This window comes from Salvelinus namaycush, chromosome 34 (genome assembly GCF_016432855.1).
Source record: "Salvelinus namaycush isolate Seneca chromosome 34, SaNama_1.0, whole genome shotgun sequence".
Lineage (NCBI taxonomy): Eukaryota > Metazoa > Chordata > Actinopteri > Salmoniformes > Salmonidae > Salvelinus > Salvelinus namaycush.
Window position 1 is genome coordinate 15,745,284 of NC_052340.1, and position 19,082 is coordinate 15,764,365.

Here is a 19,082-nt window from a genome sequence, read left to right on the forward strand (position 1 = left end):
GACTGCCAAAGCTGGAGGTGGATTGACAACTGGGAGGCTGTCTGGGTTGTTGTTGTTGTTCGTGGTGGTAATACACACTGACTGGATCATTTACAAGGTGGAGGTGGAGGCATCATTTTAATATGGTTGTGTACTGGTACGCCCTGGCCAAAAGTAGTTCACTATACACTGAGTGTACAAAACATTAGGAATGTCTGCTCTTTCGATGATATAGACTGACCAGGCGAATCCAGGTGAAAGCTATGATCCCTTATTGATGTCACTTGTTAAATCCACTTCAATCAGTGGATTGAAGGGGAGGAGACTGTAGAAGGGGAGGAGACAGGTTAAAGAAAGATTTTTAAACTATGAGACAATGGAAACATGGATTGTGTATGTGTGCCATTCAGAGGGTGAATGGGCAAAACAAAAGATTGAATTGCCTTGAACGGGGTATGGTAGTAGGCGCCAGTATGAACGGGGTATGGTAGTAGGCGCCAGTATGAACGGGGTATGGTAGTAGGCGCCAGTATGAACGGGGTATGGTAGTAGGCGCCAGTATGAACGGGGTATGGTAGTAGGCGCCAGTATGAACGGGGTATGGTAGTAGGCGCCAGTATGAACGGGGTATGGTAGTAGGCGCCAGTATGAACGGGGTATGGTAGTAGGCGCCAGTATGAACGGGGTATGGTAGTAGGCGCCAGTATGAACGGGGTATGGTAGTAGGCGCCAGTATGAACGGGGTATGGTAGTAGGCGCCAGTATGAACGGGGTATGGTAGTAGGCGCCAGTATGAACGGGGTATGGTAGTAGGCGCCAGTATGAACGGGGTATGGTAGTAGGCGTCAGTATGAACGGGGTATGGTAGTAGGCGCCAGTATGAACGGGGTATGGTAGTAGGCGCCAGTATGAACGGGGTATGGTGGTAGGCGCCAGTATGAACGGGGTATGGTGGTAGGCGCCAGTATGAACGGGGTATGGTGGTAGGCGCCAGTATGAACGGGGTATGGTGGTAGGCGCCAGTATGAACGGGGTATGGTGGTAGGCGCCAGTATGAACGGGGTATGGTAGTAGGCGCCAGTATGAACGGGGTATGGTAGTAGGCGCCAGTATGAACGGGGTATGGTAGTAGGCGCCAGTATGAACGGGGTATGGTAGTAGGCGCCAGTATGAACGGGGTATGGTAGTAGGCGCCAGTATGAACGGGGTATGGTAGTAGGCGCCAGTATGAACGGGGTATGGTGGTAGGCGCCAGTATGAACGGGGTATGGTGGTAGGCGCCAGTATGAACGGGGTATGGTGGTAGGCGCCAGTATGAACGGGGTATGGTGTTAGGCGCCAGTATGAACGGGGTATGGTGGTAGGCGCCAGTATGAACGGGGTATGGTGGTAGGCGCCAGTATGAACGGGGTATGGTAGAAGGCGCCAGTACGAATGGGGTATGGTAGTAGGCGCCAGTATGAACGGGGTATGGTAGTAGGCGCCAGTATGAACGGGGTATGGTAGTAGGCGCCAGTATGAACGGGGTATGGTAGTAGGCGCCAGTATGAACGGGGTATGGTAGTAGGCGCCAGTATGAACGGGGTATGGTAGTAGGCGCCAGTATGAACGGGGTATGGTAGTAGGCGCCAGTATGAACGGGGTATGGTAGTAGGCGCCAGTATGAACGGGGTATGGTAGTAGGCGCCAGGCGCACCGGTTTGACTGCAATGCTGCAGTGTTTTCACGCTCAACAGTTTCTCCCGTGTATCAAGAATGGTTCAGCAACGGACATCCAGCCAACTTGACACAACTGTGGGAAGCGAGTCAACATGGGCCAGAATCCCTGTGGAATGCTTTCGACACCTTTCAGGGTCCATGGACCAATGAATTGAGGTTGTTCTGAGGGCAAAGGGGGGGTGCAACTCAATATTAGGAATATGGTGCCATGTGGGACACGGTCAGAGGAGCAGGAGGACTGTGTAGTTCCTCACTCTGGTCTAGATGGGGAGGATGAAGATAAAGCACATGGTCCATTGATGTGACTGAGGATCTTCTCAGACCAAACTGTCATCTGCTCTACTATCATTTTAATCATCACTCTCTCCCTCGCTCCATATTTCTCTCCACAGCTCCGTTTGGAGTATGTAAATTACTTGCAGTGTTTTTCTACTTTTAGTTCCCCTTGAAGGAAACACAAAGCCTTTGAAATGTGTCCAGCCAGAGCTGCACTTAGTAACCTGATGCTGGGCCCCTGCTTAATGGTTTGCATTAGCTGCAAGCAATAAAACGATCCTCCTTCCCTGGTCCTCCCTGCGAATGTTGCAATAATCATTTACAAAGATGGTTACCACATGCTGGAGCTGTTCCCTTCTTTCTCTCCTGTTTTTAAGGCTCTAATTCACTCTTATTAATAATGAATGAATGAAAATGCAGTTTTCTTTTGGGTTGCCCCAGGGCTCTGAGAATTATTTCAATGAATATTTCAACACATTATTTGAATCATGGTTCCACATACCCACACAGGGAGGGAAGGAGTGAGAGAGGGAAGGGGGGCTGTTTTATAGTTCTCAGACCCTCCCCATCATTAAACCCCACGTTGCTGCCTCCCTCCCTCCATGGCTCACTGCCCCCCTCCTCTCTCCCTGGCTGCCTCCCTCCCTCCTATCTCCCTGCCTCCCCTTTCCTTCTCCCTCCCTCCTCACTCCCTGCCTCCCCTTTCCTTCTCTCTCGCTCTCTCGCTCTCTCTCTCTCTCTCTCTCTCTCTCTCTCTCTCTGCCTCCCTCTCTCTCTCTCTGCCTCCCTCCATCCCTCCCTCCATCCTGCCCTTACTCCCTCCCTGCCTAGGTTGAGGGTCCTACCTCTCTGATTTACAAGTCTTGTTAAAAAACATAGTTAAAAAGGAGGCAAGCTGGGCCATTTAGACTTGTAATTTGATGCTGTATTTGTTAATGGGAGTGTTAGTGATTTATAGTGTAGTGGCTTCTGCTGCTGCGGCGGCTCCCGTGCTGCTGTGTGTGTACTCTATGTAGCCCCCAGTGCGTGTGCGTGCGTGCGTGCGTGCGTGCGTGCGTGCGTGTTCGTGTCGTCTGTGTGTGTATATTCTAACCTGCTCTGTCTAACCTGTTTATCTCTGTCTAATCTGTCTATCTCTGTCTGTCTCAGTCTAACCTGTCTATCTCTGTCTATCTCTGTCTGTCTCTGTCTAATCTGTCTATCTCTGTCTGTCTCAGTCTAACCTGTCTATCTCTGTCTATCTCTGTCTGTCTCTGTCTAATCTGTCTATCTCTGGCTGTCTCTCAGTCTAACCTGTTTATCTCTGTCTAACCTGTCCATCTCTGTCTGTCTCTGTCTAACCTGTCTCTGTCTCAGTCTAACCTGTCCATCTCTGTCTGTCTCTCAGTCTAACCTGTCTGTCTCTCAGTCTAACCTGTTTGTCTCTCAGTCTAACCTGTCTGTCTCTCAGTCTAACCTGTTTGTCTCTCTGTCTAACCTGTCTGTCTGTCTCAGTCTAACCTGTTCACCTCTGTCTGTCTCTCAGTCTAACCTGTCCGTCTCTGTTTGTCTCTCAGTCTAACCTGTTTGTCTCTCAGTCTAACCTGTCCGTCTCTGTTTGTCTCTCAGTCTAACCTGTCTGTCTGTCTCAGTCTAACCTGTTCACCTCTGTCTGTCTCTGTCTAACCTGTCCGTCTCTGTTTGTCTCTCAGTCTAACCTGTTTGTCTCTCAGTCTAACCTGTCCGTCTCTGTTTGTCTCTCAGTCTAACCTGTCTGTCTCTCAGTCTAACCTGTCCGTCTCTGTTTGTCTCTCAGTCTAACCTGTTTGTCTCTCAGTCTAACCTGTCCGTCTCTGTTTGTCTCTCAGTCTAACCTGTTTGTCTATCAGTCTAACCTGTTTGTCTATCAGTCTAACCTGTTTGTCTCTCAGTCTAACCTGTCTGTCTGTCTCAATCTAACCTGTCCATCGCCGTCTGTCTCTCAGTCTAACCTGTCAATCTCTGTCTGTCTCAGTCTAACCTGTCAATCTCTGTCTGTCTCTGTCTAACCTGTCTGCCCCTGTCTAACCTGTCTGTCTCTGTCTAACCTGTCTGTCTCTGTCTAACCTGTCTGTCTCTGTCTAACCTGTCTGTCTCTGTCTAACCTGTCTGTCTGTCTCAGTCTAACCTGTCCATCTCTGTTTGTCTTTCAGTCTAACCTGTCCATCTCTGTTTGTCTTTCAGTCTAACCTGTCCATCTCTGTCTGTCTCTGTCTAACCTGTCTATCTCTGTCTGTCTCAGTCTAACCTGTATGTCTGTCTCTCAGTCTAACCTGTCCATCTCTGTCTGTCTCTCAGTCTAACCTGTCCGCCTCTGTCTCTATCTGTCTAACCTGTCTATCTCTGTCTGTCTCTCAGTCTAACTTGTCTATCTCTGTCTGTCTCTGTCTAACCTGTCTATCTCTGTCTGTCTCTCAGTCTAACCTGTCTCTCTCTGTCTGTCTAACGTCTGTCTCTCAGTCTAACCTGTCTGTCTTTCAGTCTAACCTGTACGTCTCTGTCTGTCTCTCAGTCTAACCTGTCTGTCTTTGTTTGTCTCTCAGTCTAACCTGTCTGTCTCTGTCTAACCTGTCTGTCTCCTTCTGTCTCTCAGTCTAACCTGTCTGTCTCTGTCTGTTTCTCAGTCTAACCTGTCTGTCTCTGTCTGTCTCTCAGTCTAACCTGTCTGTCCCTCAGTCTAACCTGTCTGTCTCTCAGTCTAACCTGTCTGTCTCTGTCTGTCTCTCTGTCTAACCTGTCTGTCTCTCAGTCTAACCTGTCTGTCGCTGGCTGTCTCTCTGTCTAACCTGTCTGTTTCTGTCTGTCTCTCAGTCTAACCTGTCTGTCTCTCAGTCTAACCTGTCTGTTTCTGTCTGTCTCTCAGTCTAACCTGTCTGTCCCTCAGTCTAACCTGTATGTCTCCTTCTGTCTCTGTCTAACCTGTCTGTATCTGTCTGTCTCTCAGTCTAACCTGTCTGTCTCTCAGTCTAACCTGTCTGTCTCTCAGTCTAACCTGTCTGTCTCTGTCTGTCTCTCTGTCTAACCTGTCTGTCTCTCAGTCTAACCTGTCTGTCTCTGTCTGTCTCTCTGTCTAACCTGTCTGTTTCTGTCTGTCTCTCAGTCTAACCTGTCTGTCTCTCAGTCTAACCTGTCTGTCTCTGTCTGTCTCTCAGTCTAACCTGTCTGTCTCTCAGTCTAACCTGTCTGTCTCTGTCTGTCTCTGTCTAACCTGTCTGTCTCTGTCTGTCTCTCTGTCTAACCTGTCTGTCTCTCAGTCTAACCTGTCTGTCTCTGTCTGTCTCTCTGTCTAACCTGTCTGTCCCTCAGTCTAACCTGTATGTCTCCTTCTGTCTCTGTCTAACCTGTCTGTATCTGTCTGTCTCTCAGTCTAACCTGTCTGTCTCTCAGTCTAACCTGTCTGTCTCTGTCTGTCTCTCTGTCTAACCTGTCTGTCTCTCAGTCTAACCTGTCTGTCTCTGTCTGTCTCTCTGTCTAACCTGTCTGTTTCTGTCTGTCTCTCAGTCTAACCTGTCTGTCTCTCAGTCTAACCTGTCTGTCTCTGTCTGTCTCTCAGTCTAACCTGTCTGTCTCTCAGTCTAACCTGTCTGTCTCTGTCTGTCTCTGTCTAACCTGTCTGTCTCTGTCTGTCTCTCTGTCTAACCTGTCTGTCTCTCAGTCTAACCTGTCTGTCTCTGTCTGTCTCTCTGTCTAACCTGTCTGTTTCTGTCTGTCTCTCAGTCTAACCTGTCTGTCTCTCAGTCTAACCTGTCTGTTTCTGTCTGTCTCTCAGTCTAACCTGTCTGTCTCTCAGTCTAACCTGTCTGTCTCTGTCTGTCTCTCAGTCAGCTGAATGACTTCTGGCGTCTGGACTACTGGGAGGACGACCTACGGAGGAGGCGGAGATTCGTACGGAACCCCTTTGGCTCCACCCACCTGGACATTCCCTGCAAGACGTTAGACGACTATGGTTAGTCAGCATGCTCCTGGCTGATTGATTTACAGTATGTGTGATTGAAAAGATAAACAGAATACTGTAGACCCAGAGGATAACACAGGAGCGTATTTGGCGACACTAACCCGCTATGGGGACACTGTAATAAGCAACCTTATTTCAACAGTTTTTCTTGTCAACTGTTAGGTTCTTATTTTTCAGAGTAAATAACTCACGGACACTATAGAAGCTTAAAACCTCTACCGCTTCTCTCTCCCGGATCCGGGATCCTCCTCATCAAAAAAGCTGACTAGCATAGCCTAGCCTAACGGGACAGGGATATCATATAATATAATTTCATGAAATCACAAGTCCAATACAGCAAATGAAAGATAAACATATTGTGAATCCAGCCATCATTTCCGATTTTTAAAATGTTTTACAGCGAAAACACAATATGTATTTATATTAGCTAACCACAATAGCCAAACACACAACGGCATATTTTCACCATGTTTCCACCGCATAGGTAGCCTTCACAAAACCCACAAATAGAGATAAAATGAATCACTAACCTTGAACAACTTCATCAGATGACAGTCTTATAACATCATGTTATACAATACATTTATGTTTTGTTCGAAAATGTGCATATTTATAGCTACAAATCCTGGTTTTACATTGCAGCCACCATCACAAATAGCACCAAAGCAGCCAGAATAATTACAGAGAGCAACGTGAAATACATAAATACTCATCATAAAACATTTATGAAAAATACATGGTGTACAGCAAATGAAAGATAAACATCTTGTGAATCCAGCCAATATTTCCAATTTTTTAAGTGTTTTACAGCGAAAACCCAATATATATTTCTATTAGCTCACTACAGTAGCCAAACACACAACGCAATTTACTCCCCGCCAAAATAGCTTGCACAAAACCGACAAAATAGAGATAAAATGAATCACTAACCTTGAACAACTTCATCAGATGACAGTCTTATAACATCATGTTATACAATACATTTATGTTTTGTTCGAAAATGTGCATATTTAGAGCTGCAAATCGTGGTTATACATTGTGAATACGTAGCAGCGATTCACCAGAATGTCCGGAGATATTTTGGACACTCACCTAATCTGACCAAAGAACTCATCATAAACTTGACTAAAAAATACATGTTGTATGGCAAATGAAAGATACACTGGTTCTTAATGCAACCGCTGTGTTAGATTTTTAAAAATAACTTTACCACAACATACAGCATGCGTTATTGTGAGACAGCGCTCACCAACACGGCGGAGAATAGGAGTCAACATATTACACAGAAATACGAAATAACATCATAAATGTTGTCTTACTTTTGCCGAGCTTCCATCAGAATGTTGTGCAAGGAGTCCTATTTCCAGAATAAATCGTTGTTTGGTTTTAGAATGTCCATTTCTTCTGTCGAATTAGCAACCTTGGCTAGCATTGTGGCGCGAACAATCCCATCATCTCTTGGCGCAAAGAACGGAAAATTCCAAAAGTCCCAATAAACGTTGAATAAACTGATCAAACTCGGTTGAAAAATCCTACTTTATGATGTTTTTCTCATATGTATCAAATAAAATCAGAGCCGGAGATATTCGCCGTGTATACCGAACGCTTTTCAGAAGACAATGTGGAGCTCCTTCGCGCGCCGTGGAAAACTGACAAAAGGGCTGACCTGTCACTCCAAAAGCTCTTATTCGGCCTCAGATCAAGCTAGACACCCCATTCAACCTTCCACTGCCTGTTGACATCTAGTGGAAGGCGTATGAAGTGCATACATATCGATAAATAAAAGCCAGTTGAATAGGCAGGCCCTGAAACAGAGCCTCGTTTTCAGATTTTTCACTTCCTGTATGGAAGTTTGCTGCCAAATGAGTTCTGTTTTACTCACAGATATAATTCAAACAGTTTTAGAAACTTGAGTGTTTTCTATCCAATAGTAATAATAATATGCATATTGTATGATCTAGAACAGAGTACGAGGCCGTTTAATTTGGGCACGATTTTTTCCAAAGTGAAAACAGCGCCCCCCTATTGACAAGAAGTTGTTTAACCAAGTTTAATCATTCCCTAAAGGTTCTGTACAGCTGAAATCAGACAGCTAAAGATTTCACCGTTTATATGCATCCTACTTAAGACACTCCCCTTTCTCTCCAATCCTTACATTTTATGGCTCTACAGGAAGCTAATAAAGAGGGTAACAGGATTCCAAACATTTATTACTCTCTTAAGAGAATCTGTCCTCACCTCCTGACCTCAACCTCTCTTTCATCTAATACACATTCCCAAGCCTTCTTTCTTCTGAGAACCATTCACTTCTAACATAACCCAGTCTCTTTCATTTCCCATCATTCATTTAATATCTCAATGTTCAAAGTTTAGCACATCCCAACACAACTATACTTGATATCTGCTTCTAACCATTTTCTCTATTCTACAAAGTCTGTAGAAGTAACTAGTCTCCTGATGGAATGGGACCATTTTTGCTCAGTGTTTAGGGTTTGGTCAATACATGACAGGGTCAGGGGCATATATGACAGTAGCTGCTGTCTCTCTCCACACAGTACAATCCTGTTATTCATAATGTTGTATGATCCCAGACAACCACTGGGTTCTTCTCACTGCCAAGGCCAGCCTTATAAAGTGAGGAGCTATAGAGGGTCTCAGTGTCCTCAGGGTCCAGGGTTGAACCGTGTACTACGGGCAGGGCCTGTTGCTGAGCTGAGAGAAGTTTATTGTCATTTTTATAGGTAACATATTTACTGCCTCTGTCAATTGAACATGACACGTCCGTTCAATGAAACATTTTATTTTTTGTAGACTTTTCATTTAACTGTTGTGCTCTTAGTCACTAACTTTCCCTCATTGAGCTGACTAGGGCTGCGTCCCAAATGACTTCCTGCTTCCTATATAGTCCACTACTTTTGACCAGAGCCCTGTGGACCCTGGTCAAGAGTGGTGCACTATATACTGCAGGGAATAGGGTGCCATTTTGGATGCCGCCTAGCAGAACAGATGGAGTAAAGGAACAAGGGGAACAAAATGTTGTGATTTAGAAACTATAAAATGCTCTCACATCAAACAAAACATGCAATAAAAGAAAACGTCATTCATTTCTGTGATGCTATTAAATCCTATTGTTCCAAGTTGTCTGCACTCATCGGGAGGTATGAACGGAGGTGAGCAGTCACTAGGCCAGTTCTCTAACCCATGCCTGATGACCCAGGTCTGGTATGAGGAGGACCAGGAGTTTGACCTCCAGGAGAAACTCCGAGCCCTAGTTCTCTGGGCCCTAATACTCGTCATAGTGCACTATGTAGGCAATAGGGTGCCATTTGGGATACAGATAGCTGTGCCGGGGGAGCCGACTGTTGGTTCAGCATGTCATCTGGCCTCTCAGCTCTGTGTCACTGCCAGAACACACACACACGCCAGTCCTGCGGATAACACGCACACACCAGATGGTTTCTCTCTGGGCTGCAGGTGGCCCATGTTAATGGCACACACACTAATGACACTGTCTGCTTCTTATTTCTTTCTCAACCGTCCAGACACCTACTAGAGGACAAGGAGAACAACACTTTACAAACAGAAAAAAAAGCATTTACAACATTCATTATGAGAGACAGAGAGAGAGAGACTGCGTTTGAGCCTGGATCTAACAGCCTTGTATTTAGTGAACAGCAGCCATGATGATCATACTCCAATAACTAGAGAGAGAGACTACTTGCCTGGTCCTAAATGTCAGTCTGACCAGTTTCACTCACTGGGGAAACATCATGTCAGAGGAGAAATGTGTTTAATGTTTGAGAGAAAATGTTTGAAAGCTGTCTGTAGACGGATAGTAACACACTAGTGACTGACAATCTCAGTACTTGTGTTCAGTAAATTATTTTTCCCCCAGTTTATTCTTTGGGAGCTTCTTGAATGTGTGGATTGAAATGTCTATGTGTGTGTACATCTATTAGCAACATTGACAGGGTGAGGAGGACTACGGAGGGTTAGCTTTGTGTCTCTGCCCTCTGTCTGTCTGTATGACTATACCTTCTCCGTTCTGTAGCAGCAGCTGCAGCAGAGGATATAGTTAGCTGATTGGAGCTGGGGAACCATGAAATGGAAGTCAGTTTCATATTGATCCAGTGTTTAACAGGCTGTTCTACCTCCAGGTGTCCTTGCTGCCCTGCTCAGGTGGACAGGCTGGTTGTGTCCCTAATGGTACCTTATTCCCACTACTTTTGAACAGAGCCCCATAGATTCTGGTCAAAAGTAGTGCACTATATAAGCAGGGTGCAATTTGGGACACATCCAGGCTCTCTCTGACCCTCTGCTACTCACACACACTGATCTTTATAGCTCGTTACAGCAGAGTTCACACACACATGCACACACCCATTCACACACACGCGTACACACACACACAAACACGAACACACACACTCTACTGCACCCCGGGACGACATGTATAGCTTATTACAGCAGTAGATCACACATCATCACCAGCTATCATTCTATACATTATACTATAAGTATCCTCTCTAGTCTGCCATTCCCTGGTTTATTATCATGACTAATGAAGATCCACTCTGAAGGAGATGAGCTGCATGTTGTCTGACTGACTTTCAATGAGCTCTCTGAGGTATAACACTGTGGAGCATGTCTGAAACCTCAATAATACTGTAACTAAAGGGATGAATAAAGGTATAGCTACAGGGCATCTAACTACAGAGCATCTAGCTACAGAGCATCTAGCTACAGAGCATCTAGCTACAGGGCGAGCTACAGGGCATCTAGCTACAGAGCATCTAGCTCCAGATCATCTAGCTACAGACCCTAAATAGCATCTAGCTACATGGCATCTAGCTACATGGCATCTAGCTATAGAGCATCTAGCTACAGGGCATCTAGCTACAGAGCATCTAGCTACAGAGCATCTAGCTACAGATCATCCAACTATAGAGCCTCTAGCTACAGGGCATCTAGCTACATAGCATCTAGCTACAGATCATCCAACTATAGAGCCTCTAGCTACAGGGCATCTAGCTACAGGGCATCTAGCTACAGGGCATCTAGTTTCAGATCATCTAGCTATAGAGCCTCTAGCTACAGGGCCTCTAGCTACAGGGCATCTAGCTACAGGGCATCTAGCTACAGAACATCTAGCTACAGAGCATCTAGCTACAGCGCATTTAGCAACACCATCTAGCTACAGAGCATCTAGGCCAGGGCTGGTCCCCAGGTATAGGGGTGTGGTAATGAGATACTCCTGCCCTGTTAGCGTGTTACTGTCTCTACTCTTTGTCTCTACTGTTTCTACTTTCAGTCTCTATTATTTGTCTCTACTCTGTTTCTACTCTCTGACTCTTCTCTCTATCTTTATTCTCTCTCTACTCTGTTTCTACTCTCTGTTTCTACTCTCTCTCTACTCGCTGTTTCTACTCTCTCTACTTGCTGTTTCTACTCTCTGACTCTACTCTGTTTCTACTCTCTCTCTACCCTCTTCCTTTCTCTCTGCCTCTAATCTGTGTATCTACTCTCTGTTTCTACTCTGTTTCTACTCTCTCTACTCTCTGTTTTTACTCTCTGACTCTACTCTGTTTCTACTCTCTCTCTACCCTCTTCCTTTCTCTCTGCCTCTAATCTGTGTATCTACTCTCTGTTTCTACTCTGTTTCTACTCTCTCTACTCTCTGTTTTTACTCTCTGACTCTACTCTGTTTCTACTCTCTCTCTACCCTCTTCCTTTCTCTCTGCCTCTAATCTGTGTATCTACTCTCTGTTTCTACTCTTGGTTTCTACTCTTGGTTTCTACTTTACTCTGTTTCTATTCTCTCTTTACTCTCTCTCTCTCTACTCTCTGTCTACTCTCTCTACTCTCTGTGTCTACTCTCTCTACTCTCTGTTTTTACTCTCTCTACTCTCTGTTTTTACTCTCTCTACTCTCTGTTTTTACTCTCTCTACTCTCTGTGTCTACTCTCTCTACTCTCTGTTTTTACTCTCTACTCTCTGTTTTTACTCTCTCTACTCTCTGTGTCTACTCTCTCTACTCTCTGTTTTTACTCTCTTACTCTATTCTGTTTTTACTCTCTCTACTCTCTGTTTTTACTCTCTCTACTCTCTGTGTCTACTCTCTCTACTCTCTGTGTCTACTCTCTCTACTCTCTGTGTCTACTCTCTCTACTCTCTGTGTCTACTCTCTCTACTCTCTGTTTTTACTCTCTCTACTCTCTGTTTTTACTCTCTCTACTCTCTGTGTCTACTCTCTCTACTCTCTGTGTCTACTCTCTCTACTCTCTGTGTCTACTCTCTCTACTCTCTGTTTTTACTCTCTACTCTCTGTTTTTACTCTCTACTCTCTGTGTCTACTCTCTCTACTCTCTGTTTTTACTCTCTCTACTCTCTGTTTTTACTCTCTCTACTCTCTGTTTTTACTCTCTCTACTCTCTGTGTCTACTCTCTCTACTCTCTGTTTTTACTCTCTACTCTGTTTTTACTCTCTACTCTCTGTTTTTACTCTCTACTCTCTGTTTTTACTCTCTCTACTCTCTGTTTTTACTCTCTCTACTCTCTGTTTTTACTCTCTACTCTCTGTTTTTACTCTCTACTCTCTGTTTTTACTCTCTACTCTCTGTTTTTACTCTCTTACTCTATTCTGTTTTTACTCTCTCTACTCTCTGTTTTTACTCTCTCTACTCTGTTTCTACTCTCTCTACTCTCTTCCTTTCGCTCTGTCTCTGATCTGTGTATCTACTCTCTGTTTCTACTCTCTCTTTACTCTCTGTCTCTACTCTCTGTTTCTACTCTATGTTCTGTCTCTACTCTCTGTTTCTACTCTCTCTACTCCCTTTATCTCTGTCTCTACTCTCTTTCTCTGTTTCTACTCTCTGTTTCTACTCTGTTTCTACTTTCTGTTTCTACTTTCAGTCTCTACTATCTGTCTACTCTGTTTCTACTCTCCCTCTACTCTGTCTCTACTCTCTTTTTCTACGCTCTGCATCTTCTCTGTTTCTACTCTCTCTCCTCTCTGTTTCTACTCTCTATATCTACTCTGTTTCTACTCTCTCTCCTCTCTGTTTCTACTCTCTATATCTACTCTGTTTCTACTCTCTCTACTCTCTGTCTCTACTCTCTGTTTCTACTCTGTCTTTATTCTCTGTTTCTACTCTCTCTACTCTCTGTCTCTACTCTCTGTTTCTACTGTGTCTTTATTCTCTGTTTCTACTCTCTCTCTGCTCTCAGTCGCTACTTTCTGTCTCTACTCTCTGTTTCTACTCTCTCTACTCTGTGTCTACTCTCTCCCAGTACTCTCTGTTTCTACTATCTGTTTCTACTCTGTCTCTATTCTCTACTCTGTCTCCACTCTCTGTTTCTACTCTCCCTCTCTATGCTCTCTCGCTCTGCTGTCTCTACTCTGTTTCTACTCTCTCTTTACTCTGTGTTTCTCCTCTCTGTCTCTACTCTTTGTTTCTACTCTCGCTACTCTCTCTCTCTCTATTCTCTCTACTCTGTCTATACTCTCTGTCTCTACTCTATCTATACTCTGTTTCTACTCTCTCTACTCTCTTCCTTTCTCTCTCTAATCTGTGTATATACTCTTTGTTTCTACTCTCTCCTCTGTTTCTACTCTCTTTCTACTCTGTTTCTACTTTCTCTCTCTACTCTGTCTCTACTCTCTGACTCTGTTTCTACTTTCAGTCTCTACTATCTGTCTCTACTCTGTTTCTACTCTCCCTCTACTCTGTCTCTACCCTCTGTTTCTACTCTCTGTATCTCCTCTGTTTCTACTCTCTCTCCTCTGTTTCTACTCTTTCTCTACTCTCTGTTTCTACTCTGTCTTTATTCTCTGTTTCTGCTCTCTCTGTGTCTCTACTCTGTCACTACTCTCTGTCTCTACTCTCTGTTTCTACTCTCTCTACTCTGTGTCTACTCTCTCCCAGTACTCTCTGTCTCTACTCTCTGTTTCTACTCTCCCTCTCTATGCTCTCTCTCTGCTGTCTCTACTCTGTCTCTACTCTCTACTCTGTCTCTACTCTGTCTCTACACTCTCTTTACTATTTGTTTCTCCTCTGTCTCTACTCTCTGTTTCTACTCTCTCTCTCTCTCTCTCTATTCTCTCTACTCTGTCTATACTCTCTGTCTCTACTCTATCTCTACTCTCTGTTTCTACACTCTCTACTCTCTGTCTCTACTCTTTGTTTCCACTCTCTCTGTGTCTCTACGCTCTGTGTATTTACTCTCTGTTTCTACTCTCTCTGTCTACTCTCTGTTTCTACTCTCTCTATGCTCTGTTTCTACTCTCTGTTTCTACTCTCTCTGTGTCTCTACGCTCTGTGTATTTACTCTCTGTCTCTACTCTCTGTTTCTACTCTCTCTGTCTCTACTCCCTGTTTCTACTCTCTCTATGCTCTGTTTCTACTCTCTATCTATAGTCTGTGTTTCTATTGTCTTTCTACTCTCTGTTTCTACTTTCTCTCAGTACTCTCTGTCTCTTATATTTTCCTGTTTGCGACTGAGCAGTGTCTCCCAGCGTTCAGACCAGCCCAGGATTCAGTGATGCTGGACAGCTTGTATCGTGTGGAATGTGAATTCCGTGGAGAGAGAGTGGTGGGGTGGGGTGGGGCATGGGGGGAGATCTGGGACTGATGTAGGCTGGAAAACTGAAGAGAAGAGGGGACTACAGTTAAGGAAACACTACTATGTGATTAGGAAATGCTACTATATGAAACGCAGTTTATGAAGCAGTGCAAGGAAACAGAGTGGCGTTCTGCCCTGTTATCACTCTGTAGGATTATCATGTCATAAAGCATAGAGACATTACAGAGACAGGTAGGCATGGGTTAAGGCTGGGTTAGTTAAGGGTAGAGGGACACCCTCATCTGGGAACAGAGTCCAGAGAGAGGGAAGAGGCAAGAGAGGAGGAAAAAGCACATTCTGCATTGCCATTACCGTCCAAAACAAACGCTAAAACTTTGCATCTGTCTCCGATTCCACTGTTCTGGGCGGGATCTGTGTTGGTAGCGTGGAGGCATAGGAGGAAAAGTTCTCTCCAAAATGGTTCTGGTCAGGTCGCTGTTGTGCCAGACGAACACACAACATAAAGCTTTTTTAATGCGATACCAAAACATAAATGACAGATTTTCAGACTTTTTATTTTGCAGTAAATATACATGTCCTGCATAGCAGTGTTGCCCATTTTGTTTATCCAGTTCGTGTAATTTACGTAGAATATGTGTTCTTCCAAAACAACTCCACTGTAATTCTAAGAAGGTTTCATATTTTATTTATGGGTGTATATATTGAATTATTCCAAAGTATATTTGCCATCAGCCTTATTCCTCTGTTGGGAAATGTACTGTAGCAGAGTAGGCTGTTAAGTGAAACATCATGTGATTGAGTTTCTCCTTAAGGAGCGAGAGGTTGGGGCGTATGAGACGTTAGGAGACCAAGAAAAACATATGCTCCCTGAGTCTGACTGAGGCTATAAAAATGAAAGGTTCATGCCACAGAATACTCCAGAGTTCTCCCAATATATAAAACATGGACTGTTATATCACAGTTTGATTCAGGAGCCTGTGCTCCTTTTTAAAAGCATTTCAACTATTATCAATTCCACATTGAACAGTAAAACTACTGAACACTAAAATAGTTCCCTTCTCTGAGATGGTTAACTTTATTTGACCAAAGCTGAAAGCCAATATCTACTTTTTATCGTCACCCTCAGACTGGGAGGGAAACGTTGAAAATTTGTCATTCTGTCCTGTTGGCATGGCGATAGGGAATGAGTGACAGGTGACATTAGCTCTGCTCTCTCTTCCTCCTCTCTTTCTCTCCCTCCCTTCTCTCTCTCTCCCTCCCTTCTCTCTCTCCCTCCCTTCTCTCTCTCCTCCCTGCCTCTCTCCCTCTCTTTCGTTCTCCTCTCTCTCTCCCTCTCTCTCCCTCTTTTTCGCTCTCTCTTCCCCTCCCTTCCTCTCTCACCCCCCCGCTCTCTCTCTCACCCTCCCTCTCTTTTCTCTTTCTCTCTACTCTCTTTCTCCCTCTCTCTCTCTATATATACAGTGGGGCAAAAAAGTATTTAGTCAGCCACCAATTGTGCAAGTTCTCCCACTTAAAAAGATGAGAGAGGCCTGTAATTTTCATCATAGTACACTTCAACTATGACAGACAAAATGAGAAAAAAAATTCCAGAAAATCACATTGTAGGATTTTTAATGAATTTATTTGCAAATTATGGTGGAAAATAAGTATTTGGTCACCTACAAACAAGCAAGATTTCTGGCTCTCACAGACCTGTAACTTCTTCTTTAAGAGGCTCCTCTGTCCTCCACTCGTTACCTGTATTAATGGCACCTGTTTGAACTTGTTATCAGTATAAAAGACACCTGTCCACAACCTCAAACAGCCACACTCCAAACTCCACTATGGCCAAGACCAAAGAGCTGTCAAAGGACACCAGAAACAAAATTGTAGACCTGCATCAGGCTGGGAAGACTGAATCTGCAATAGGTAAGCAGCTTGGTTTGAAGAAATCAACTGTGGGAGCAATTATTAGGAAATGGAAGACATACAAGACCACTGATAATCTCTCTCGATCTGGGGCTCCACGCAAGATCTCACCCCGTGGGGTCAAAATGATCACAAGAACGGTGAGCAAAAATCCCAGAACCACACGGGGGGACCTAGTGAATGACCTGCAGAGAGCTGGGACCAAAAAAAAAGTTACAAAGCCTACCATCAGTAACACACTACGCCGCCAGGGACTCAAATCCTGCAGTGCCAGACGTGTCCCCCTGCTTAAGCCAGTATATGTCCAGGCCCGTCTGAAGTTTGCTAGAGAGCATTTGGATGATCCAGAAGAAGATTGGGAGAATGTCATATGGTCAGATGAAACCAAAATATAACTTTTTGGTAAAAACTCAACTCGTCGTGTTTGGAGGACAAAGAATGCTGAGTTGCATCCAAAGAACACCATACCTACTGTGAAGCATGGGGGTGGAAACATCATGCTTTGGGGCTGTTTTTCTGCAAAGGGACCAGGACGAATGATCCGTGTAAAGGAAAGAATGAATGGGGCCATGTATCGTGAGATTTTGAGTGAAAACCTCCTTCCATCAGCAAGGGTATTGAAGATGAAACGTGGCTGGGTCTTTCAGCATGACAATGATCCCAAACACACCGCCCGGGCAACGAAGGAGTGGCTTCGTAAGAAGCATTTCAAGGTCCTGGAGTGGCCTAGCCAGTCTCCAGATCTCAACCCCATAGAAAATCTTTGGAGGGAGTTGAAAGTCCGTGTTGCCCAGCAACAGCCCCAAAACATCACTGCTCTAGAGGAGATCTGCATGGAGGAATGGGCCAAAATACCAGCAACAGTGTGTGAAAACCTTGTGAAGACTTACAGAAAACGTTTGACCTCTGTCTTTGCCAACAAAGGGTATATAACAAAGTATTGAGAAACTTTTGTTATTGACCAAATACTTATTTTCCACCATAATTTGCAAATAAATTCATTAAACATCCTACAATGTGATTTTCTTGATTTTTTCCCTCATTTTGTCTGTCATAGTTGAAGTGTACCTATGATGAAAATTACAGGCCTCTCTCATCTTTTTAAGTGGGAGAACTTGCACAATTGGTGGCTGACTAAATACTTTTTTGCCCCACTGTGTATATATACACTGCTCAAAAAAATAAAGGGAACACTTAAACAACACAATGTAACTCCAAGTCAATCAAACTTCTATGAAATCAAACTGTCCACTTAGGAAGCAACACTGATTGACAATACATTTCACATGCTGTTGTGCAAATGGAATAGACAAAAGGTGGAAATTATAGGCAATTAGCAAGACACCCCCAAAAAAGGAGTGATTCTGCAGGTGGTGACCACAGACCACTTCTCAGTTCCTATGCTTCCTGGCTGATGGTTTGGTCACTTTTGAATGCTGGCGGTGCTCTCACTCTAGTGGTAGCATGAGACGGAGTCTACAACCCACACAAGTGGCTCAGGTAGTGCAGCTCATCCAGGATGGCACATCAATGCGAGCTGTGGCAAAAAGGTTTGCTGTGTCTGTCAGCGTAGTGTCCAGAGCATGGAGGCGCTACCAGGAGACAGGCCAGTACATCAGGAGACGTGGAGGAGGCCGTAGGAGGGCAACAACCCAGCAGCAGGACCGCTACCTCCGCCTTTGTGCAAGGAGGTGCACTGCCAGAGCCCTGCAAAATGACCTCCAGTAGGCCACAAATGTGCATGTGTCAGCATATGGTCTCACAAGGGGTCTGAGGATCTCATCTCGGTACCTAATGGCAGTCAGGCTACCTCTGGCGAGCACATGGAGGGCTGTGCGGCCCCACAAAGAAATGCCACCCCACACCATGACTGACCCACCGCCAAACCGGTCATGCTGGAGGATGTTGCAGGCAGCAGAACGTTCTCCACGGCGTCTCCAGACTCTGTCACGTCTGTCACATGTGCTCATGTGCTCAGTGTGAACCTGCTTTCATCTGTGAAGAGCACAGGGCGCCAGTGGCGAATTTGCCAATCTTGGTGTTCTCTGGCAAATGCCAAACGTCCTACACGGTGTTGGGCTGTAAGCACAACCCCCACCTGTGGACGTCGGGCCCTCATACCACCCTCATGGAGTCTGTTTCTGACCGTTTGAGCAGACACATGCACATTTGTGGCCTGCTGGAGGTCATTTTGCAGGGCTCCGGCAGTGCACCTCCTGGCACAAAGGCGGAGGTAGCGGTCCTGCTGCTGGGTTGTTGCCCTCCTACGGCCTCCTCCACGTCTCCTGATGTACTGGCCTGTCTCCTGGTAGCGCCTCCATGCTCTTGACACTACGCTGACAGACACAGCAAACCTTTTTGCCACAGCTCGCATTGATGTGCCATCCTGGATGAACTGCACTACCTGAGCCACTTGTGTGGGTTGTAGACTCCGTCTCATGCTACCACTAGAGTGAAAGCACCGCCAGCATTCAAAAGTGACCAAAACATCAGCCAGGAAGCATAGGAACTGAGAAGTGGTCTGTGGTCACCACCTGCAGAACCACTCCTTTTTTGGGGGTGTCTTGCTAATTGCCTATAATTTCCACCTTTTGTCTATTCCATTTGCACAACAGCATGTGAAATTTATTGTCAATCAGTGTTG

The 19,082-nt window shown here is 44.9% G+C and overlaps 1 protein-coding gene across 1 annotated transcript in view; it reads left to right on the forward strand.

Annotated features, from left to right (window-relative positions):
• The window catches only part of LOC120029212 (neurobeachin-like), a 327,891-nt gene that overhangs the window by 177,740 nt on the left and 131,069 nt on the right, over window positions 1–19,082 (forward strand). The window contains exon 40 of the mRNA XM_038974506.1: window positions 5,814–5,938. Within this exon, the coding sequence (XP_038830434.1) occupies window positions 5,814–5,938 (125 nt within the window). The remainder of the gene's footprint in view (window positions 1–5,813; window positions 5,939–19,082) is intronic.